Here is a 25,733-nt window from a genome sequence, read left to right on the forward strand (position 1 = left end):
AATAAGGACTGTGGTTATTATGAACATATACTGTGGGACAATTACCATACCTTAACTATCGTAGAAAATCAGGGGCACTATGAATGTCTCTCCTCTTGTGTGTGCAAAAGAGTTTGTGTATTTTCTGATTGTTGATTTAGTTTTAATGTAGTTTATGTTTTGTCCCTAAGTATAAGATGGATCTGTGGATTATATATCAGGTTTTAACTCGGTTTCATTTTACTTTTTTGTGTACGTAAGTGAAAGGTTTCTTGTAAACCAAACACTAATAAAATAAAAAATGCATTAAAACAACAAGTCATAGGGGGAAGGGTACAGTGGGCGAAGCAGGGATACATGGAGCGCGGAGATAACAACGCAGGGTGTGGGCGCGGGGGCAGGGCAGGCAATTTGTCAGCAAGGGATCTAGAAGCAACCAGGGGGTGTAAACAGGGGAGAGCAGATCACCCAGTCTGGGTTAGGTGGGGAGTAGAGTGTGTGTGGGTGTAGGTGCGAGGGAGGAACCATTCCTATAGAGGAGAGTCTTGAGCTCCTCTTCTGGCGGCCTGCGGCAACCGAAAGAGTTAGCCGGCTTCCAGAAGACTATTTGCAACAGCCTTTATACAGTTTATGGTACTCGCAGATTTATCAATGAAAGATATTGTTACTGTTGTTATTTTTATTAGGTTTGCTTTATACTGCGCCACCTCAAAATATATGATTAAGGAATCAATACTCGGGCTGCTTTGTTCTCTTCTATTATTCCTGGTTAGTACCTTCCATGTTTGTCAGTATCGACCATAGCTCATAATGCCAGAGGGAATGAGGAATTACATTATGTGCCTGCAAGCATAGGGCTTGCCGTGTGCTGCGTGCCTCCATGACTGCACTGTTGAACACTAGAAGATGTGTAATATATGACTTTAACCTCTTAAGTGCTGCGGACGAGTATGCTCCTCCTGTTTCCATGGACATGCATAATAGCCCATCAGTTGATATGGTTTCAGTCCATTTGCTTGTGAAGGGTGGGATGCTTATTAAACAGTTCATTACAAAGTAATGATGGGTAGCGATGATAAAATACAGATATATTAGATATGGAGGAAACAAATTCAATAATCATATGCTACAATAAATCGTCCATTCATGGACCCCGCATGTTTGCTGGATAGGACACGATGGTCTGTTAAGCTCCATGCACAGTGGGAAGGGGTCTGCAAGTCTTCTTGGTGTCCATGGGAGACACTAACGCTGCTGTTTATGTTTTGTGTACCGTGCAGCCCCGTGCGCACCAGAGGACGTGAACTCAGTCGTCGACTGTGCATCGAACATTGCCACTCTGTCATGGGCCGATGCACCTGGAGCCGTGAATTATACGTCAACTCTGAACTCATCTGCAGGGGACCATCAGTCCTGCAACACAACAACTGTCACATGTGACATTTCCACCCTGCAGTGTGGCCAGAAGTACTCTGCGACCATCTCAGCACACAGCGGCATGTGCAGCAGCGCCCCCAGTAACATGATCACTTTCTGGACAGGTATGTTTCCTTGGCTCCCAGAAATGTTTAACACATCCAATCAGCATCCTCTGCAACCATGTCAGACTGTATGTCACGGTTTACGCAGGGGATAGTCCCCTGGCTATCGCAATAGCGACCGTTCCGGAAGATGCTGTAACTAGCCTCTTCCTTCATCCAAGCAAGACACCCTATGGCTTCTAAAGGAGAAGGGAAGAGGCATGGACACTGGGTGCACGATACAGGGTTTCTCTCACGCTTCTGCGTGCTTTGTGGGTGCATAGAGGTTGTCCCTAGACTTTGCGAATGGGATCATGAACACACAAGTACCTGGTGGGCGTTAGTCTCGGTTAATACAAATTGTCCAAGAGATATGGCTGCTGGCGCGCGATTGCAGACGAAAATTACCAGCAGAAAATGTTGACTCTGCCAGGCAAAACCACCAGTGGTATTGTTGCTAAACAGTACCCCTGTAGGTATAACATTAACGCCAGCAGTTAATAATGCCATGGGCCATTTGTATCAGAGATAATTATACAGACAACGGGGTAAATACCACCCGTGTAATTGGAACTAGATGTAAATATATAGGTCTGTGCGTGTGTGAGTGTGCCAGTGTGTGCGTGCCAGCTCAGGGCTGTAAATGCAAGCCTGGCTCTACTTTGTTCCATATTGGGGACTGCTGGTGGTAGCACAATTCTTCTGGAAGTAATTACCCGCAGCAGTATTTACCACCAGCGAAAAGTCTAGAGATGTAGCTGTTACTGGCGGGCAACATTCCCCCCTTCCGTAATGAGTCTATCATTAGAAATGACAGTAGTTGATTGACACCGTGGACGGTATTCCTACTGCCTGTTCTAATACAGCTCCTGAGTTCTTGTGCAAGGCACTTTGAAACACAATTCTGTTGTATAAAGCGCCTTACAAATGACCAATAAATAAATAAGGCAGAAGCATTTCTGCGTATGAATGGCCAGGGGGTGACACCAGTGACAAACAATTCCTGCCCTGTGTTTAGCTTCACTCAACGAGTTGTTATCTTCTGTGCTTTCAATTAACGCAAGAACAAGGTGTAAGGGCCATTATTTAGTGTTCCTATCATTGTGTGTCAGATGGGAAAGTGAACAAAGAGTGATCAGCTGGCTGCTGTTATGACAATATGTATTGTAGGCCGAATGGACACTTCTTTGTCGTCACTGAGGCCTACTAGTCCCCCCAAGAGAGGCCGGGATCTTGAGAGTGCCTCTAAATGAACCAAGTTAGTGCTTTCGGTTATGTTGCTGTCTTTCAGAAAAAGGTGCGTCATACTCTTTCCAAGTGATCATTTTACATTGCTTCATTCCTTACAGTGCCATGTATTCAAGGTTTTGTGGACGCCCGAGTGCGTGTGCAGCCTGACAGCAACTTTAGCACTGTTATTACTGACCAGTACACGCATTTACCATCGATACGCCTACATAGGGCCACAAACTGCGCAGGTGTCTAGGAAACATTGTCAAATGCACTCATGCACCTTCTTTCTATGCAGTGCCACTCATTCCAAGCTTTCTGGACACCTGGGGGAGATGTGCAGGAGATGTGCAGCCTGGCAGAGACTTTAGCACGCTTATCACTTACCAAAACAAGCATTTACCATCGATACTCATGCATAAGTCCGCAAACTGAACAAGTTTCTGGGAAACATTGTCCCATGCACTCATGCTCTTTCTTTCTATGCAGTTCCATGCATTCCAAGCTTTCTGGACATCTGGGGGAGATGTGCAGCCTGGCAGTGACATTAGCATTCTTATCACTGACTCGTATAAGCATTTACCATCGATACTCATGCATAGGTCCGCAGACTGAACAGGTTTCTAGGAAACATTGTCCCATACACTCATGCTCCTTCTTTCTATGCAGTGTCATGCATTCCAAGCTTTCTGGACACCTGGGGGAGATGTGCAGCCTGGCAGAGAATTTAGCATTCTTATCACTGGCCCGTACAAGCATTTACCATCACTACTCATGCATAGGTCCACAAACTGAACAAGTTTCTGGGAAACATTGTCCCATGCACTCATGCTCTTTCTTTCTATGAAGTTCCATGCATTCCAAGCTTTCTGGACATCTGGGGGAGATGTGCAGCCTGGCAGTGACATTAGCATTCTTATCACTGACTCGTATAAGCATTTACCATCGATACTCATGCATAGGTCCACAAACTGAACAGGTTTCTGGGAAACATTGTCCCATGCACTCATGTTCTTTCTTTCTATGCTATGCAGTTCCATGCATTCGAAGCTTTCTGGACATCTGGGGGAGATGTGCAGCCTGGCAGAGACTTTAGCATTCTTATCACTGGCCCGTACAAGCATTTACCATCACTACTCATGCATAGGTCCACAAACTGAACAAGTTTCTGGGAAACATTGTCCCATGCACTCATTCTCCTTCTTTCTATGCAGTGCCATGCATTCCAAGCTTTCTGGACACATGGGGGAGATGTGCAACCTAGCAGTGACATTAGCATTCTTATCACTGACCCGTCCAAGCATTTACCATCGATACTCATGCATAGGTCCGCAGACTGAACAGGTTTCTAGGAAACATTGTCCCATACACTCATGCTCCTTCTTTCTATGCAGTGTCATGCATTCCAAGCTTTCTGGACACCTGGGGGAGATGTGCAGCCTGGCAGAGACTTTAGCATTCTTATCACTGGCCCATACAAGCATTTACCATCACTACTCATACATAGGTCCACAAAATGAACAAGTTTCTGGGAAACATTGTCCCATGCACTCATGCTCATTCTTTCTATGCAGTGCCACGCATTCCAAGCTTTCTGGACACCTGGGGGAGATGTGCAGCCTGGCAGAGACTTTAGCATTCTTATCACTGGCCCATACAAGCATTTACCATCACTACTCATACATAGGTCCACAAACTGAACAGGTTTCTGGGAAACATTGTCCCATGCACTCATGCTCTTTCTTTCTATGCAGTTGCATGCATTCCAAGCTTTCTGGACATCTGGGGGAGATGTGCAGCCTGGCAGTGACATTATCATTCTTATCACTGACTCATATAAGCATTTACCATCGATACTCATGCATAGGTCCACAAACTGAACAAGTTTCTGGGAAACATTGTCCCATGCACTCATGCTCTTTCTTTCTATGCAGTGCCACGCATTCCAAGCTTTCTGGACACATGGGGGAGATGTGCAACCTAGCAGTGACATTAGCATTCTTATCACTGGGCTGTACAAGCATTTGCCATCGATACTCATTCATAGGTCCACAAACTGAATGGGTTTCTAGAAAACATTGTCCCATGCACTCATGCTCCTTCTTTCTATGCAGTGCCATGCATTCCAAGCTTTCTGGACACCTGGGGGAGATGTGCAGCCTGGCAGAGACTTTAGCATTCTTATCACTGGCCCGTACAAGCATTTACCATCACTACTCATGCATAGGTCCACAAACTGAACAAGTTTCTGGGAAACATTGTCCCATGCACTCATGCTCTTTCTTTCTATGCAGTTCCATGCATTCCAAGCTTTCTGGACACCTGGGGGAGATGTGCAGCCTGGCAGAGACTTTAGCATTCTTATCACTGACCCGTACAAGCATTTACCATCCCTACTCATGCATAGGCCCACAAACTGAACAGGTTTCTAGGAAACATTGTCCCATGCACTCATGCTCCTTCTTTCTATGCAGTGCCGCGCATTCCAAGCTTTCTGGACACCTGGGGGAGATGTGCAGCCTAGCAGTGACATTAGCATTTTTATCACTGGCCCGTACAAGCATTTACATCGATACTCCTACATATGTCCACAAACTGAACGGGTTTCTAGGAAGCATTGTCCCATGCACTCATGCTCCTTCTTTCTATGCAGTGCCACGCATTCCAAGCTTTCTGGACACCTGGGGGAGATGTGCAGCCTGGCAGAGACTTTAGCATTCTTATCACTGAGCCTTACAAGCATTTACGTGGATACTCATACATAGGTCTAGGAAACATTGTCACATGCACTCATGCTGTTTCTTTCGCTGCAGTGCCATGCATTCCAAGCTTTCTGGACACCTCCGTTGGATGCAGCGATAACATCGCAATATTGTCCTGGGAAACTACTGACGGAGCTCTGAGCTACACATCAACGGTGACAGGACCTAATGGGCAGGAGCACTCTTGCAACGCAACTCTCACCTCCTGCAGCACCAGTGCCCTGGAGTGTGGTCAGACCTACAACGTTACTCTTGAAGCCCTGGGTGTAGAATGCAGCAGTGTGGCTAGCACTGTCCCCGAGCTTCACACAGGTAAGGCTGTGCTTCAAGGAGACATCAGTGGTGGGTTCCTATGTGTCATGCGTAAGTAGCACTTACCCGTAACGGTGTAGGATGCATGTGTCTGTATACGGTTTGACGCCATGATGTTTGGACATCATGCCAAATTGAAGAACTGTTTGGGAATAGGAGCCATGACCAGATTTCTCCCACACGTGAACTGCAACATGTTGCCTCATGCGATGACAGTTTGGCGGGCAATAGTGTGCATAGTGAACGAAATGTGGTTTAGGTAAAAACAAAACACCTATTAAAAATCATATGCCATGAATTCCATACCAGACTAAGCCTTGATAGTTGCAATGGAAAAGTAGGAGTTTTTATTTCACGTCTGTAAGTATGTTTGCAAGGGTTTGTTTCTCTTGCGCATTCACATCTGACCATTAAGGGTTGTGTTACAGAAACAACGCACCAGTTCAAGGGCAATTTTGTGCAGTATTAGCGCAAGGCAAATACTGCCCTAGTGCAAAAAACATTCCTTTCCATTAGCACCAATGTAAACGTTGTCCTCGTGCACAAATGCATTGGAAGAATACGTGATTGCACTATGGTAATGTTTGCCCTAGTGTTAATACAGTGCACAATTGCACGTGCACCAGCTCAAAGTTTCTGCAATATGGTCCATCAGGATTGGCCCTTGCATGGATTGCGGCTCGGCAGAGCCAAAGTAAAAACAGTAAACCCCTCTAGGCATTACAAATCTCTCATATTGTCTAAACTATGCCCCCGATTTACCCCTCCTTCTCAGACCTGCGAGAAGGCACCACACGCTATTTCCTGGACAAGCCCGCGGCACTGTTACACCACTGCAATAAGATATTCACTGCACACAAACAATTGCATAGGAGCTACACCATAAAATGTGCAACAGTTTATTTGTTGCAACATGTATTGCTTCCGCTGCAGGACCGCGCGGAGGCTCGTATGGGTCCGCCATGCTTAAGGGCCCTGTGCAAACATTATAGCCGTGCCCAATCTCCCTGTATAGTTTAGAAATGATGCCCAAGGGACCTTTTAGAACAGCACGAGGAAAAAAGGAGCCTGAAATTAAACAAGCATTGGCAAAGCCAACAGTTTTGGCTTTTGTGTAGGCATTCAATCAGCATTTTCCAGACACTTGATTATTATTATTATTATTATTATTATTTTATTATTATATTTATATACTGCACATCTGGCTGTAGTAGAGTGCTGTACAGCAGGAGTAGGATAACATTTACAGACAAGAGTGTTGCAGGGCAGACAATAATGCAGTGTACACAAAACAATTCAAACTGTAGCACTCTGTTGATTAGCTGATAGTCACCTCATGGGTGGTGAGTAGACTCAGAGTCCAGGTAATGTCAAGGTGTGACTGAAACATCCAGGTTTTCTGCTCTTTGCGGAAAAGGGGGAGAGAAGGAGTGCTCCGTCTTGGGACTGGGGTGGTATTCCATAAAACTGGAGCGTTGTGGGCCCTTCCATGATAGTACACCCTGGCCATAACATGGCAATAGCTGGGGAATGGGTAACTAATGATTAAACTTGTTTTTAACATGAAGTCCGTTTAAGAAACCGATGCAAGGACACACATACTGAATTTAAATCAAGTGGCTGAAGGCACAGTTGGTAAAGACAATTTTATTGCACTATGTTCTGGTTGTTAGCTGCAGTTTGCAGGGGGAGCAGCCAATCAGGTTCCACGAAACATGGGCTGAAACCGCTAATCTCAGCCCGCGTTCCATGGAACCTATAGGCTGCCTCCCCCACCTCGGGCTTCCATCTCCCTCCACCAAACCCCTTTTTTAAAACTTTTCCGAACCCCCCTCCCCAGTCCTCCTTACCTGATTGTTGTGGCAGCGACAACTGCCACCGCCGCAGCAGCTTCCCTCCTCCCTTTTCCGATTGCCATGGTTATTGAAGTGGGGCTCCGTTTGGAGCACTGCCTTCTGCAACCATGGCAGCCATTTTGGATAAGTATTTCCATTCAATGAATGGGACGCGTGCAGGGTCCCGTTCAATTAATGAAAATACTTTTTTTTAGCACCCTGGGTTACCTCTTTAGTAACCCGGGGTGCTAATGGCGTTAGCACTCCATTCCAGTGGTTGGAATGGGGGGGGTAACGGCCCATAGCCGTGTTAACCGCCCACACTTTGCTTGGGCTGTTAATTGAGGCTGCTGGGCCGTTACCCCCGTTCCAGCCCTTGGGACAGGGTGCTAACGTCACATTAAGCCATTTACCATACAGAAGCCTGCTTGGAAAGCACAGTGCTAGCTCAAAGAGATTCACGGGGGGTGTGCTGTGGGTAGCAAGGTTTGCTTAGTGGGGTAGGAATGGCCATAGAAACTAGAATGGCACTGGGTGGTCAACGGGTAGATAAAAATCAAACAATAGGCACACACAGTGTATCCCTCCTCACATCCCATCTCTTTCCTATCTTCCCATGACAATAGTTTCAGCTTATTGCCAGAACACCTAACAGGTTTCATCAAGTTTGGGTGTGAAGATCACCAAGTGAAGACGTGTTTTTCAAGATTTTAAAGTATAGTGAAGTTGTTCAAAGGGATGCAAAGCGTGTGCTGAAAATGGTTAACAGGTTTATGTATGTAATAATGAGATGTCTACTTTTTCACACCCAGCTCCATGCCAACCCGATAATTTGGAAATGCAGTTGGACTGCGGGTCTAACACTGCTACGCTATCCTGGAATGCTGCTGCAGGAGCATTGAGTTACTCTTCAAGTGTGATTGGACCCACAGGTGATGAGTACATATGCAACAGCAGCACGACAACCTGCACCTTTCAGGGGTTAGGGTGTGGCCTGGAATATCGTGCCAATGTCACTGCGTACAATAACCTATGCAGCGGGATAACCAGCACCGTAAAGCTTTTCCAAACAGGTAAGCCCACTTCTTCCTTTCTTTGTAGATAAAAACAGAGGGGCACAATACACAGACAGATGGCACTTAAACACACGGTTCAACTACATTGTGTACCCCAGTAACCATCTAAAAAACAAATAATTGTAACTTTTTCATTAACAAATATTTTATTAGACTTTTTGCACCCAGGGAAGGGCGGTCAGCCAATCAGGCTGGAAATGCGGTCGAGAAATGTCAGTATACCACCCGCATTTTACCAGCCACCTGAGGCTCTGCCCCGGTTGTCTGGCACCTTTTTTTCTGCACCAGCCCCTCCACCAACCCCCAGGTGCCATCCCGTCCACCCCCAAGTCATCCCCAACACCTCCCCTCCACTCCTACTCCCACCGCACTCTCCTTCTTGGGGTCCAGGCACCGCCCACTCCTTCCCATTAGGCCACCACCATAGAAATAGAAAAGGGACTTCGTCTCTTTTCTATTTCTATGACGTCCATCTTTTTTTACTGGAGTGTGGGCTTGCACAATATGCATGTAGCCTGATTCAAGTAAAAAAATACGTAAACATTTGCATCCCGGACGGAACCCTGGGGTGTGAATAGCCATCACAACCTTGTCGGAGGTGCATAACCATCCGGTTACTGCCTGGAACCCTCACTGAGGCCCTTGCTCCACTCGGGCCTGCCTAGGCTCAGGCGGGCGGGCAATTATGGCCAAGTACACCCCCTGATGTGGAGGTGATTGCTACATTAAAAACCTCTGTGCCCTCCCAAGAAGCAAAGGAGGGATTGGGGCAAAAGGCGGGGGTAGGAAAGATGGGTATCTACATCAGAGAACCAAATGTAGTCTGTAGATTTGCCCAACCACAGAAGGTACTCTGATCCATATGAGAATTCACCCGCTCAAGCACTAGATCACCCCTACTATCTCGCTTCATTATCCTCAAAAGATCAAGCTGCGAGCCCCTCCGACCGGAATCAATGTAGCACTTATCGTCTTTTGTATGGGAACTGGAGGGCAGCCTGAAGAGGATTAGACTTACAGTATTAAGGATGTATTCAGGAAAGTCAGCTGGAAATGCTCACAGTGGCATCCTTCTTTATGGAAACAGTAACAGCTCACATCTATTTAAAAGCATACATATCGACTATACATGTATTTTTACAATTCTAAAAAATATATGCATTAATTGGTCTGTAATTAAGCCACTCTATACTGCTTTCAAAGCAATGATCCACTTATCCGCAATGGTCTGCAAGAGGAATTACTCTTTCCTCCCTTAAGCATTGCCAGAACTTGTTCAATACTACAAGATAACCGCGGCACCGGTACACAAGTACTAATGCAAAGCCGCCGCATAGACTCCCGCCAACCATTGCAGATTCGTGATGGCTCATTTAGGCAACAGCGGGCAATCTCTATCAGAGAAAGCTGGTGTCTGCTTGGTGGCAGAGAACCTATTTCAAACATTCAGGGAAGCCTCTCTGTATTTACAGGGATATCACTGGTGCCTATAGGTATGTTGCAAAGCTTTGAGCGAGAAGACGTCAAGTGCGGCCAAGTCGCCTGATGAGAAGCCCGAGCACTGGCATCTGGAAGGTCGCAATCTGTGGCTCTTCTTTCTTTCAAGAATGCTGTAGGCAAATGTTCATGTTACTTGGTTGGTTTCGGAAATACACACAATGCCATGATCGCATCCGTGTAAAATTCCTGACCTGTACTCCAACGCCATGGTTTGGTGTTAAAGAATAATAGGAGCCTTTTTCCCTAATCCCAAGAGGGAGTGGATGCCATAGCGCTGCAGCGCTGTGACTTCAAACAACTGGCAACACTCATCAGTGCGGAAAAGCAGAGCCAAGGAAAGCCGAAAGGAAACAAATGAGTGATTGCTTGATAAGTGCAGTACTGGGGAAAAATGAAATGGTCGCTGTGTAAGTAAACCAATCCATAAAGACATCTTAACTACCAAAAACGTATGCACACTGACTTCAGGATTTCTCAAGAGATACACTTTTGGTTTTGTCCTGAACTGGAAAGACAAGAACACTTTGTGTTTACATATTATGTTATGTGCAGATATTAAGTTGGATCAATGTGCTCTGTTGTATCGCTATCAAAAATGATTTTCACATGCTGCTCGTTATATCAGGGGTCTGCAACCCGCAGATCTACAGGTGTCCCAAGCTTCGACTCCCATAAGCCCTCCCCTTTGACTCTGCTGGTTAGGATTGATGGGACCCGTATTCCAAAGAGCCAAAGTTTGAAGACCCCAGCACCTCATTCATTGAGTTTGAGAGGCATCCGACATCCTCTTGTATCCCCCATGGAAATGCAAAGCAGTAGTGTAGGGGGAGGGGCAGGTAGTTTGCATGATTGTCGGGATTGAGAGTAGTGTTTTTTGAGAAGTGGGGGGACCTGTCCAGTTTACAGATGGCGTGGGGAAGGGGCCTGTCCAGAGGAAGCTATTGTCAATGTTCCAGAAGGCCAGAGGAGTGTTTCCTCATATTAGGTTGGTTTAAATGATGCAACTATGTTGTGTACAGAGACAGTGGTAATGGCTTGAGTTGAGCGGTTTGTCCAGTTGGGTTTGGGAGAGGACGAAAATGTAGCATATGGTGTTCTTTTTAGTTGCGTAAGATAAGTTCGGGAAACATTGATGAACACATGTTTTTGAAGCCATTTCTTAAAACCAATCCGGCGAGTATTTTGGGGCAGACAGCGTAAAAGAGTGTAGCAAAAGGGAGGCCCAAGGAGGATGAGGAAAACAAAGAAGACCATGGAAAGTTAAACGGATACAAGAAGGCTGATATGGAAAGACATGAAGGGGGAAAGGAAATGTTAATATATGAAGACGATACGTGAATAGAGAAAGTGAGAAGGCAGGATTTGGTGTTTTGGAATTAGTAGTTCATTTGGCATAGACTACAACCTCTCCACCCCCCGTAAGTCATCAACAGTGAACTTGAATCGACCCTCCTAAAATACAGCTCAACACCAATTTATGCATCTTTGTCATCACCAATTTCAACCTTATGGTAAGTCAAAAAATAAGAACATATGCACTGTGATGTGCAGCACACAAGAGGCGTTGCCTGCAACGGTTGATGCACCATTTAATTCTGGCACCAAAACCTGTGATAAAGGACTGCTGGCGTAAGTCGATAGACGTGGCATATAGATGATGGTTTCAATCGATAGAAGTGTCATATAGAGGATGAAGATTCTGCATATAGATGATGGCGTTGATCGAAAGAAGGTCCATTTAAATGATGGGTTTGGTCAGTAAACGGGCCATCTAGATGATGGAGTCAATGAACTGCAGTTTCATGTAGATTCTCGAGTTGATTAATATAAGTGTCAGATAGAGGATGAGGTCAATCAATGAATGTGCTGTTCAAATGATGGGGTTGATGAATGAAAGTTACATGTAGAGGCTGGGGGTGATCGATAAGTGTGCCATGTAGATCATGGGGCCAGTTGATAGAAGTGCTACACAGATGACAGCATGGAATGGCTTTGTGTTCTTTGGCATAGCTCATTGAGTCAAGTGCCTGTTACAAAGATCTGAATTCAATCAGTAAGTCGCAGATTTGAACCCCAGCAGGGCTGAACTCAGATAAAATGGGCACCATTCAATTGCGTCATGGTAGCACAAGTTATTTACAGAGCTACACAATACAAAATAATTCATGTTAACAAACACGACCTAAAAAAGGTAATTATCAGAAACTCGTTAAGCTCTGGTTATAGTATGTGCACGCATAGAACGTGGCATAGCACCTTTTGGTACTAAATCCTCAGATTGTCCTGAGAGGAAGTTAAAAGTGAGAGCAGCACACAGACCACTGCTGTAGCCAAGGAAAGGCACACCAATGTTTTTCCAAAATAGCACCAGAACTGTCTGCAGACTTGTCATGCTCCACAGTGATCGCTGTCGCTGATAGGATGTTATATTGAGATATAATCGAACAATCTAAAAATGTGCTCCTGCTGTCAGTCCTTCTTCAAATATACAGATAGTTTGACTAAACACAAACTCAATCTCATGCACAAGCCATGTAGATGACACACATTACATCCAATGAGGATTGAATCTATTGAAACATGTCTCTTGATATATGTACTACAATTATTGCCCCACAATCTGCCGCCATACTCTTCAGGCTGGTTAACTGTTATCCTCTAGGAGGCTAATTGTATGTGTCAAGTATGCAGGAGTGACAGAGTGCAGTGGGGGAGCCCAAGCCAAACAAAGGTGGTTCAGGGGGTTCTACCCCAGAGAGATATTTGTAAATAACGGGTTAAAATTTTACCGCAGTTTCTGTGACAAATTGGGTAAAAAGGCACACAGTTTGCAATACATTTTGTATGCTGGCACATGAAAAACCAAATAGATAACATTTACTAAGATAGGCCAGTATGCCAAGTAATCACACTTATATTTGCTTTTACCCTTGATGCAAAATACAAAAATGTCACACAAAGAATATATGGCTGGACTGGAGCCACCAATGTAAGCCACTCTTGCCACATAATAACACTCATCAAGTAAAGTGCGAAGTTACAAATACCATGCAACAGTAAGAAAGTAAATGCACAATGACACCACATGGCAAGCTAGCCACGTAATACCATTCATCATGCCTGCTTTACCATTGATATCCAGTAAAAAATGTCATGCCACACAGAGAAAGTTATCAACAAATAATCAGAGCAAACCTCTGTGCCAGTGGATCTAAAGAAAACTATTATCATGCCATTTTTGAAAAAGGCGAATCAGAACACATCTGCACTGCAGAACTATCGCCCAATTGCTGGCATTCCGTGTCCAGGCAAACTACTGGAGAAGGTTGTTGTCATCCAACTGCAGAGCTTTGTTGAAAGGGAGTCCTTGTTGGATCCTTTCCAGTCAGGATTCAGACCAAGGTTTGGGACTGAGATAGCCCTCTTGGCAGTGCAGGATGACTTGTTGGAGGCGGCGGATAATAGAGATCTCCCATTATTGATAATGCTGTACCTCTCCGCGGCTTTCAACGCAGTGGATCACTGCATATTGCTCAGTCGCCTGAAAGAGATTGGCAAATTCTCAGACCATGCATTGAAATGGTTTGCCTCTTTTTTGTTAGATTGACATCAGCAGGTGAAAATGTTTTTTTTTTTCATTCAGAACCCATTTATATTGGCTGTGGGGTTCTACAGGGCTCCTCGCTTTCCCTTCTAATTGTTTATATTTCTTTGCGGCCATTGATGAATATCCTGAGGAGTCATCAGATTAATTTTCATTCCTATGCCGATGACACCCAGGTTTTCATCAAAATAGAGGATGCCGAACATACTTTTATTAGGGTTAATCAATGCACTGTTGGATGTTGCCAAATCAGTGGCAATTAAATCCAGCTAAAACTGAGGTTGCCCTGTTTGGGCCCAAACACCTTCTCACTGCAGGAAAATGCCCCCAGGATTCCCATGTTCTGGGGACTGATCTTAAATTTGCCACCAAGATAAAATTATCTTGCATGTATCTGGAAAAATAATCTTGCCAGTGAAAGTCAGGTTAGCTCTAAGGTCCAGGCAGTCTTTTACTCCCTGCACATGCTGTGACAAGTGTTGCCATGTGTTCCAAGCAGTGACCATGCTGTTGTAGTAGGGTCACTGGTGAATTCAGACTTAGACTACTGCAACAGCCTTCTTGCTGGAATTCCTGCAAAACAACTTCAGAGACTGCAAAAGGCTTAGAATGCAGCGGTCAGACTAATTTGCTGTCTGAGTAGATATGATCATGTCTCAACTGCATGCTGTTCTTTACACTGGTTGGCAGTGGATGATAGGATCAAATTCAAGATCACCTGTTTGACATATAAGAGTTTGAAGGGACTTGCACCAGCTTACTTAACGGACAAGCTTAGTCGATACCAACCATGTAGCCAGTTACGCTCAAACTACCAACTGCTGTTGAATATCCTCCGATCTTGGTGTGTCACCAGGGGTGACAGAAGGTTTGTTATCTATGGTCCTAAATTTTGGAACAGCATCGCTCGAGAAATTAGTTCTTTGGAATCATTCCAGCAATTTTGTAGAGACTTGAATACTTTCCTATTTAAATAATAGGAATTTCAGATGCCTTGTTTCTAATACTGACCGTAGACTTCTTTTGACTAGTTGTTGCTTCCGACTAATGCTTTCTAGTTGTCGCCTCCTCGTTACTATTTGGGCCTCCATACGATTTAGTTTGTCTTTGTGCGCGTTATAAATAATTCAAATCAAATCGAATCAAAGTCATTGCAGACTGGCACTACTAACGTAGGTCTTTCTAGCCATATAATAACGCTTATATTTACTCTTCCCTTAATGCTAAGTAAACAATGCCAGGCCATGTTAAGAAGGTATATGCATACTGACACTAGTAGTGCCAGTGTGCATATACTTTCTTAATGTGGCATGGAATATTTTCGCAAACACGATAAGTGTTATTACCTGGCTAAGCTGACCTACTGTCAATGTAGGACAGTCAAGCCAGGGATTAATCCTTATCATGTTTGCATTACCTATGATGCCACGTTAAACATGCCGTACCACAATAAGAAAATATATACAATCTGGCACCACTAATGTAGGCCCATCTAGCAATGTAATAACACTTATCATGTTTATTTTACCTTTGCTGCACAGTGACTGTGCAGCAAAGGTAAAGCAAACATAAGTGTTATTACGTGGCTAGACTGGCGAACATTGCATATAGGCCAGTCTAGCCATGTAATAACACTTATCCTGTTTGCTTTACCCTTGAGGCACAATAGTTGTGCCTCAAGGGTAAAGCAAAGATACATGTTATTGCATGGCTAGACTCGCCTACATTCAATGTAGGCCAATCTAGCCACATAATAACACTAATCTTTTTTGCTTTACCCTTGATGCATGGTTCTGTAAAGCAGAATGGCATGCACCCAAATATTTTTATTTTTTTACCTTATTGTATATGGTATAAATAAAACCTTTACAATTCATCAATACAAGAAATTAAATACATCAATTAGCATACTCTTCATTACATTACCTATTAAAACACTATTACTTAAATCAGTATTATCATATCACATTGTATTTCATTTAAACATTCATGTGAAAAACATATTAAATAATTCAATATATATATTCATATCTAAAATACAAGGGAATAAAAAACTCAAGTATTTAAAAGAAAAGGGAAAGAGGAAAGAAGAATAGAACTCAGTACCGTGTAAGATGCAGTCCCCTTTTGATCCTGCAGTGCGACTAACTTCAAAGAATTTATGAAACCTGCCACAGCCATCCCATCTAACTTTATATTTGGATTTAAATACCTCTTCCAGAGATTCTAGGTGTCAACCGGAATTATTGAAAGCAGCAATTTATTAAAGGAAGCCATTCTTTCCAAGGAGGGAACTGAACACTACCAAAGTAAATGGCTTGTTGTTTCTAGTGCCTTTTTTGTCCTTCGTAATTGGCAGTAAGTCTCCCCACTGCAAATCATTTTCCTTTTTAACAGCACCTCTTTAGTCAGCAACAAGTTACATCTAAGGCACAGTAAAATTCATCTAAAAAAACGATTTGGAAACATGTACAAATAGGAGGCCACCATACCTCTTGTTAGGTGTACCAGAGCCACGTGCGACCGAGACAGATTTTTATGAAACTGATCAATGGTGTTGCTCCAATCCCCATTTTACAAAGCAGCTTTCACTTTATCAGGATTGGCTATAAAGTAATTTAATTCATGGTTGGAGTCATTCAGCAAAGTTTCACAATACTCTCTTAATCTTTGAATAAACGAGGGAGGGCCCTCTTTTTGCCCTGCTTCCCTTCCATACAGAGATTTATGTCATAATACACAGAATCCCTGTGCGAGATGTTTATGAAAAAGTGACAAAACCCTCCACTTAACACATGCCGTTAATGATAAAAGCCCTAATTCAAAGCACATTGCTGCAAGTGGAACAGCATTGGGCAAATTTAAAACACATTTCAAGATTGTTGCCTCGATTCTATCCAACCAACCGCAAACAACCACGGGCCACAGATCCATCCCGTAGATCAATTTTGGGACAACTTTGCCCTCTTGAAAATCAATAGGAGGTTTCATAGCAACACAACCACATTTCCAGTCGATTTTTAACAATTTGTTAGACAGAAATGTTGCCTTCTGAATTAGGATGGAGCAGATGTTCTGTAGTGCCGGATGCCCCGTAATATGAAAGACCAAGTATGTAACATTGGAAGCCTGTGTCAGGGTAATATTTTCTAAATACCATTTCAATAAACTATGCTTCTTCCCCTAAGAGAACTGGAGGATTCTGTTTTTGCCGGGATTTATTATAAGGCCATTTCTTTTGAGTAATCAGGGAAGGCAGATAAAAGCTTCTGTAAATCAGTGCAAGTATTGATGTATTGACGAATATTATTCAAAAAAATCATCAGCATAAGCGATCCAGGGAATTTTAAGAGAGCCAATTTTAGGAGATATGAATGCAGAGGGGTTCAAATATTCACTTACATTGGATACATATAAGTTAAAAAGTCAGGGAGCCAGAACGCATCCCAGCCTCAAACCATATTCCATCTGACTTCTACGTGATAAAAACCCATCTTTATTCAATCTCACTTTGATTCTAGAACCTTCATGTAATCCTATAATCAGTTTTAATAAACCACCCGGCAACCCCCACTTGGCCAGTTTTGACCAAAGTCTGCCCTGATCTACTCCATCAAATGTCGCAGAGAGGTTGATTGGGATTGTATAAGTACAACAGGTCTTTTCAACCCATGCATGTTCTTGGATAGTTCTTACCACTAGGCTGTTTATGGTCATCCAATGACCCTTCCGAAAGCTGGTTTGTAATTTATTGAGCCTACCAATAGAGTGCACCCAAACTTTGAGTTGCTGCAACAAAAGAGACGCCAAGACTTTACTGACCACATCAAAGTAATAGGAGGATATTTTTGGGGGTTTGTCTTCATGTCCCATTTGAAGATTGGCACCATGAAGGATGTCTGCCAGGACTCAGAAAAGCATTCTTTTGGTAAAATGCTCTTAAATAGCTCTTAAACAGTATAGTTAACACCGTAGCCCACGTAGACTGATCTTCTTTCTATATCTTATTAGTTAGGCCATTTGGGCCTGGCTCCCTGAACACTTACTGATATCAATTAGCTCCAATACCTCCTCAGTTTCTACCGAGAGAGACCACTCCCCCTCTTCATTGTTAAACGCGACCTTGACTGCCCTCGAAAAGCCATGCCCAATACATAAAGCTCTTCAAAATGCTTAACACGTGTGGCCTCGGGCACCGCATTTAGCAGTTTAGTAGATGGAGAGATTTCCTAGACATTAATTCCCAGAAGCAGCCAGTATCCCTGTTGATCAACGTTTGTAGCATAAGTACTGAATCCCGCTACAGTAACTTTGCATTATGATATTTAGAAACATTCTTATATATTTGTTTTACCCGCTTACACTGAGCAATTTTCGTTCCTGGAGAACAAACCAAATATTGCATTTCCCTGATGGCCTTCCTCATGTCTCTTTTCTTTTCTGCTAGGAGTTTGTCGAAAACATGCCTAGGGATTTGTTCCCTTTCCTAGGGAGGCTTCTTTTATTCCTCATTATGTTACCCACCAAATCTGATAATGATATGGCAATGTTATCAAATCTAAATGCATATAACTTCAATTCAAATATTGTTTTTTTAATGGTCTCCAATAAACTATTATTTGAACGCTTAATATCTTTTGGTGATCAGCATATCCTATTATTCCCTGCATTCGTTGTGCAGAAAAATTCACTGAAATCTGTGCACACCATACAATGATCGCTCCACGTATTTTTGGTAATCTGCATCTCCAGGCAGCCATTAAATAAATAATTATCTCCAAAAATGTGGTCCAAAGTGGTGTGGCTAATACCACAATGCCATGTCGGTTGCCGCGGGCAGTCCCCGTTCACCTTACCGTTAAGCATCTGAAGTCCTACGGATGATAAGGCTATGTACCATTTCCTACCAGACAGCTCTTTGGGCCCTGGGGCTACCATATCCGCTGTTTCATCCCATGCTTCGTCTTCCACACTAAATTCCATGCATGTTGCATTTAGGTCCCCAGCCAGTATAACATATCTCATCGGTACACCACATTGCCAAATTACGTTGCAATCTGTGATAAACCGTAAAAACGTGTCCAAATCGGTGATACCCTTATGCCAGTAGACATTGTTTAACAAGAATGAATAAGAGTCGACACACTTTGAGAGCTCTATAGCCATTGCCCCAAACGGGAGTTTTGACGCCTCTCTAGCAGTTATCCCTTGCCCTGAGCGAATCACAATTATTTATCAGCCAGACAGGCGACAGCCGGTGCTTGGTCTTGCTGCCGGAGAAAAGAACTGGTAACCGTCTATCACAGGTGAAGATGTCAGCCATGTCCCTTGCAGAAAGACACAAATGCATTGTTTTAAAAGAGACATGGCGACAACATTGGTGAGCAAATGCACACTCCCGCGTGAGTTCCAAGATGCACATTTCATTCTGTCGGTGCTGCTAAAAAGACTGTTGGGTAGGACCAACAAACGTGCCACCCTTTTCCCACAAAGTCAACGTCACACCCAACCAATCTACATGCGGCACACTTCTATTTTCTGAAGATAATGACTGTCAACCTCTAGATTCCGGCTACTGTTAACATTCACCGAAACAGTGAGGCCATTAAATACCTTTTGCCCTTTTTGTTCCACCCTATAGTTCTCCTAACAGTCAACCTCAAAACCAAGCTGGCACAACCACTGTCTTTCCAAAAGGACCAGGTCCATAACAATTCTTGATCCAAAATATCAGATGCACTTGTCCAATTTTATCGTATCTGCAAATTCCACCCTTTCAATATCCAAGGAGGCCAGTGCTCTCAGGCTTACGATTTCCGAAAAAATCAGCCATTAGTTCTCTTCAAACATACCGGGATGTTTTTATCTAGTAAGCTAGTTAAGCATAATTTGTTACCCACTTCTTTCACCAGCAAGACATTTTTCCTGAGGATGTTTGAACAGTTGGGGTCAAATGATCTATAAACATTATCATCCGCTCCCACACCCTTATCCAAACTTGTTACACTCTTCAAAACACTGAAGGTAGTGCGCCCCCTCCAGTATGGTGATGAACTTCCAAACCTCCAATTTGTTTTCCAGAGTGCCTTGCAGTGGCCAGAGAACCCGTCCCCCACCCCTAAAAATCCACTATGTAGGGGGAAGATACCAGAATCGTGGCTGTTGTTTTTTAAACTGCTCTCTGAGCCTGGCCAATGTAGTTATTAATATTATTGTACAGTTCCACAAACGAACTGAGCGCCATGTTCAAGGCAGAGACAGTAAGAGATGTGAGTCTTACTCGATCGTTGACCTCCCGGAGGGTGTGATACATGGGAGCACCACCCCGGATGACAAGTTGTTAATCATCAGGCTTTTATTCATCTGGTTAGTCAATTCAGTGGGAGAACCAATACGCGAGGCATCACAAGTCTGCTGAAACACTTGCATAAGGACACACTTCCACTTCCAGTGCGGCCGACTAAGCAAACGCGGTCATACTAAGGTCGCTCACATGTGAGCGAACAATAGTGGCAGTTGCGCGTATGGGATTACGCGACCTGATTTCAGTACTGGAACCGAATCTGGAAATTCTGTTATTTTCTGTCCTGCAATGGGGGATAGTTAGAGGCCCGCAGGATAATTGGTGTTAGCACGGGGAGCAAGAGCTGACTATGTTATTCTCCCCAGATTCGCCTTGTGCTCCCGTGGCATGTCAGGCCCAGCCGTACGCATTCTGGAATCACCAAGATTGTGCATTAGCTCTGCTACTAACTCATCTTCTAAGAGCTCGTCACAGTTCCAGGTGGGCCCTTCTTCGGGCCAACAAGTCTCTTCAGCAACTTTAATCGAGCAATGGGGGTTAGCTGCGACACCCCAGTTTGGCTCTGCAACCCTATGTGTGATGCTATCTTTTTGGAAATAGGAAAAAAAACACACCCGTACCAGTGCAGGTACTGCTAAGATTGCAAGACTGTAGAATGCTCAAAATCTTGTCGATGAACGGTTTCTTAGAAGCACTCGCCATCACAGTCACGTTTTTTACAGGCAGCGCAGCTGGTGAATGCTAATGGTATGCCTCCGAAACTTCAGCAGCGCTTGTATCACAATAGAGAGCGCTGCTAGTTCCGAGCTGCGACAATCAGAATCAAGTTATAAAATAGAACAAAGCGATGTTTTTTTTTGTATAACCCTGCACAAACTGCATTAAAAACCCGTTGAAAAACCTGAGGCGTTTCAACGTGGCACAAACCAAAGGATTTTGAGGTAAACACAAAGTCACTGTGGCATAACGGACTCACTCGCAGGAATAGAGTCTCGTTATCTATTGATCTCTCTCTCCACCGCTGCCTGCCATCAATGCTGAAAAGTTGCTAGAAAGAGCGGTGCACTAATATAGGTTTACAAACCTCCAGCACTCCTGTGCCCCGCAGACCACAACAGACCACTCCTGTTCCACACCCGTGCGCGCTCTGCGCTAGACTGCCTACTTTAAAGTATTTTTTCCAAGTCCTGTCTCAGGGTCACGCTCTCCAATAGAAACTGTAGAGATACTCGTGGTTGTAGCTCTGACAACGGTGTGGACCGCGACAGACCATTCCTGATCCACTCCGCACCCAAATGTATGGGTGAGGGCTGACAGACGCACAAAAACACTTTCACCCGTGCATTCACACATCATTCATAAAACTTCTTGCATGCATGCATTCATATGAACATACAACAACATACATGCATACACATTAAATAAAAAACACTTCCCTTACTTGCATGCATCCTCCAAACGCGCCCACGCCACCACGGGTTCGATGGAATGGCCCTCCTTTCTTTTCCTTCGACACACACATGCTGCCTGACCAGAGAGGTGTCCTCTCTTGTCAGTCAGCATGTTCATGTTGCAGGTCTCCACAACGTCATTATATTAAAAAAGACAGTCACAAGGGGGCACGGATGTGGTCTCCACAACATGGACATGCTGACTAAGAGGAGAAGACTCCTCTCCTGTCAGACAACGGGTCTACGCTGCAAGCACAGCAAGCGGCAGCGGGATCAGTCTTCCGACACCCTGCCACTACCCCAGTATTATGTGCGTTTATTGCTGATCCAAAAACAAAATGATTAGCCAGGGGCGCGCCCATGCTCAGAGGCAGACAGCACAGTCTCCCGTGCAAATAAAGCTCACCACTGTTTCAATGTGTCTTTTTTGCCATGGAGCTTAACATACTGTAACAACAGTAGCTCTTTAGATGTTTCTGACTACAACTTCCATGATCCCTCACCATCGACTTATGCAGGCTGGGATTGATGTGAATTGCAGTCCAAAACAGCTGGAGAGCTCAATGTCAGACACCGGCTGTAACAGCATGCACCGATTGCAAACCATGAGAGAAGCAGCAAGGAATCATTTTTAGCGACGATAGATGAAGCAATCGATATGCATATATGGATCATAATTGAAATCCCTGTTAGATGTATAATACAGCACGTGATAGGAGTAATAATACTTGGAAAACTGACTGAACCTAAGCTATCAATGATCTGTGTCTCGTGCAAGGCACCACATGAATGGTCTGGTCTACAGACGAGTTAATCAGCCAGAGGGTTATTCTGCCGAGCAAGTCACCAGCCGACGCCTCCTTTGGGCATTTGCTGAATATGTTTGCAGTCAGAGGGTGGCCGAGTTCCTCATGCGGGTATTTACTTTTCTAATAATTGCCCTGTCTTGTAAACTGAGCAAGCCTACGGAGTAAGTGTTTTGTGCAGAGACGTAGGTTGTAGGAGGCCTTTGTAGATGCAGCCTTACATGGTGAAAGGATTTTTTATTAGCTGTTCGACTGCATGCATGAACTGTTACCTCCAAATACAGTGCTACAAAGAGTTGAGGTACAGCCCAAAAACACACGGCTGTGCAGTGCTGTGCATCTGAGTTGTTGCATACACACATGGATGCGCAGTGCTGTGCATCTGAATTGTTGCGCACACGCACGGATGCGCAGTGCTGCGCATGTAAATTGTTGCACACAAGATATTTGGAAAACGTTTGAATGTTGTATCCTGCGTTACTGCAGCTCTTCGTGCAGATAGAATTGTGCTTCAAATGACATAGTGTATCTATCTGAATGTGTGTTTTTTCTCCTTTAGCACCATGCATCCCGCAAAATGTGGAGGCAGCCGTAGACTGTGAGACCAGCATTGTAAGGGTTTCTTGGGAGCCGGCCCTTGGAGCTCTCAGTTATGTTTCCAATGTAACTGGACCCTATGGAGAATCGGCCTCATGCAGCTCAGTGGGCACCAGCTGTGAAATCGATGGACTGCAGTGTGGCCAGATCTATAACTTTACAGTCACGGCAATCGGCGAAACGTGTAGCCTCTCTCCCAGCATCGCGGTCTCTCTACAAACTGGTGAGCATTGTTCAAGAGTTCCAGTCCCATCCGCCTGTTAATCAGTGGTCGAAGTGTAGGAAAGGAAGTAGTGGAACTATGTTCCCTGCTGGCCTGTCCCCACTCCCCACAAACCACATTACCATGCCGCAGCCATGCACCACCCAAACCCCCAAACAAGCACACCTGCTCTTTAAGGGAATGTTCAGTGCAGTGCGCTCAAGTGCAAGTTTCAACTTCTTCCTACACTTTTATTTTCTAACGAAACAATTCCGGAACTGTTTCTTATGAAAAGAAAAGTATAGGACCAGTAAAACGGTTTTTAAAAAGTAGAGGAGCCCCGCTCCCGCGCTCTTTGACCACTGCTGTTGATGAGCAAATAGTGCATTGTGGTGAGCGGGTTAGACAGCGCTTGTAACTGTGGAGCCTTCCTTGAAGAGATAGCCTGCAATGGGGGTGCCTGTGGAGAGGGGGTAGTGATACCATTCACCCCCAGTTTAGGCGATCACATCTCCCTAGGAGGGCCTGAGTCCACAGGTTGCAATAACCATGCGCATCATTGCAAATGACCTCAAGCAGAAAGACTGGAATCTTATCTGTCAGCTCCTACATAACGGCACCCCCAGGCATGGGTGGCCTGCACACCAAGGCGAAGTGCAGCTCACGATTACTGTGCATGGATCAACTGAGAGTCACATATCCCAGTATCAGGGCCAGACTTAGCGGCGGCAGCGCCCCGGCAGGGAAGTAAAAATGTGGCCGCCCACGCAGCCCTGGTCAATGCCGGGAGGAGGGGCACATTTTTATTAAACTCCCCACTCCCTCATCAGAGTGGGGAGTTTATCACTGGAATAGGGTGCAAATGTGAAAGTATCAGCACCCTATTGTTATTAAATGCGCCCATCTCCCGTGCTGGGAAACCCGGCGCCAGCACAAGAGCAGGGCGTGTTACATTTGAATAGGGCGCCTGCCGCGCCTTCTCCCACCATGCCAGCTCGGGTGACCCCTTGAAAGACTCCCCCATGTGCTCCTGCCCTAAGGCCAGACCTGCCCAGTATAAGCAACAAAGTTAAGTAAGTCACCCTCTCTTTTTACAGTAAACAAACAGGATACAACCCCCTGAATCACACAGATACCGTGATGAAGTCATGTTACCTTGAAGAATGTCAGGAGGTGATGAATCGCCACAGTTGTATCATGCATCATCTATGAGCAGCTCTAAGATCATGCCTCTCACTTGCATATGGGACCAAATACATACAGACCAGTGAGGACGTTGGGGCTTGAATACAGAGATGGAGTGCAGACTGGAACCATTATGCGCTTTGGATTAAGGCGCTATATAAATAACACATCATTATCATGTACCTCGTACTTCTCAGTGCACCCACACAGATGAAATCACCATTGCAAAACCTCTAGGTAGCAGGACAATAAACGTCCATGCACCTACGTGCGCGCGCGCGCGCTCGCGCTCACACACACACATCCCCCCCATCAAGACATGGCCAACAATATGCATGCCACTCTATACTGCACATGGCTTTGACCACCATAGGTGACGGGAGAGAAGGGGGGCTTGGTGGAGAGTGATGTCCGGGAAGCACTCTGTGGTCTATATGGCTGGCTGTTAACCTGGGGCTTTGATTGTTTTTATTAGGTTGTGCGATATTTCTTGAACCGATATTTTCGACATAATTTAGATGTCAATGGTGCCACATTAATATTGTTGTGCATGTATAAAATTGGGCACACATCCTGCAACGCCAGGTACGGTGGACATGGCCTTTTATAACATGCGTGTATTCCCACAGCTCCCTGCACTGCATCACAGGTCGTAACACTGATTGACTGCGACACCAACACGGCAACGGTGTCTTGGCAAGCTGCAGAGGGGGCAGTGAACTACACGTCCACGCTGAGCAGGCAAGGGGAAGGGCCGCACTCCTGTTACACAATGGGCACCACCTGCGACGTCAGCGGCCTGCAGTGCGGCCAGACGTATAACGTCACCGTGACGGCGTTCAGCGAGGAATGCAGAGGTTTCCCCAGCATGGCAGTCGAGCTCCACACTGGTAAGATGAGTAGTTGATGATTTCTAAGAAACCATTTCCCCCACTGCTGTCGGCCCCTAACTTTGCCCTAATGTCACGAAACTTGCGGTGAACTAAATGATAGCGATGTTGCTATCCATTCTTTCATTGTTCACGACACTTGTGTATAGGCGCGTTATAAATATCATATCATATCATATCACGTAGTAATCCGAACAGCGTTTATTGAACGCTCTAAAATAGTTCACTATGCAAAAGAAGCAAATATTTGGTGCTGTTTCAGCATGGACCATACGAGCATGAAGTCCCCAATTACATAACATTATTTCAGGGGCCTAATAGATCTTCCCTAAAAGATTGGGACACAGGCAGCGATATTCCGCCCCACGCCCAAAGAAGAGCACTCACATTTGAAATCCATCCGTACAATGATTTCAAATTCGACATTCTCTTTCTCATTTCGTGCCCACTGTCTCATTATTCTTTGTTCATTTTCCTCAC

The 25,733-nt window shown here is 44.7% G+C and overlaps 1 protein-coding gene across 1 annotated transcript in view; it reads left to right on the forward strand.

Moving 5' to 3' along the window:
* LOC138542778 (serine-rich adhesin for platelets-like) overlaps positions 1-25,733 on the forward strand; it is a 385,335-nt gene that overhangs the window by 168,166 nt on the left and 191,436 nt on the right. The window contains exons 23-27 of the mRNA XM_069641863.1: positions 1,260-1,520; positions 5,543-5,803; positions 8,451-8,711; positions 22,939-23,199; positions 24,993-25,253. Of these exons, the coding sequence (XP_069497964.1) occupies positions 1,260-1,520; positions 5,543-5,803; positions 8,451-8,711; positions 22,939-23,199; positions 24,993-25,253 (1,305 nt within the window). The remainder of the gene's footprint in view (positions 1-1,259; positions 1,521-5,542; positions 5,804-8,450; positions 8,712-22,938; positions 23,200-24,992; positions 25,254-25,733) is intronic.

This window comes from Ambystoma mexicanum, chromosome 1q (assembly GCF_040938575.1).
Source record: "Ambystoma mexicanum isolate Mex_15411 chromosome 1q, UKY_AmexF1_1, whole genome shotgun sequence".
In the NCBI taxonomy this organism is placed as follows: Eukaryota; Metazoa; Chordata; class Amphibia; order Caudata; family Ambystomatidae; genus Ambystoma; species Ambystoma mexicanum.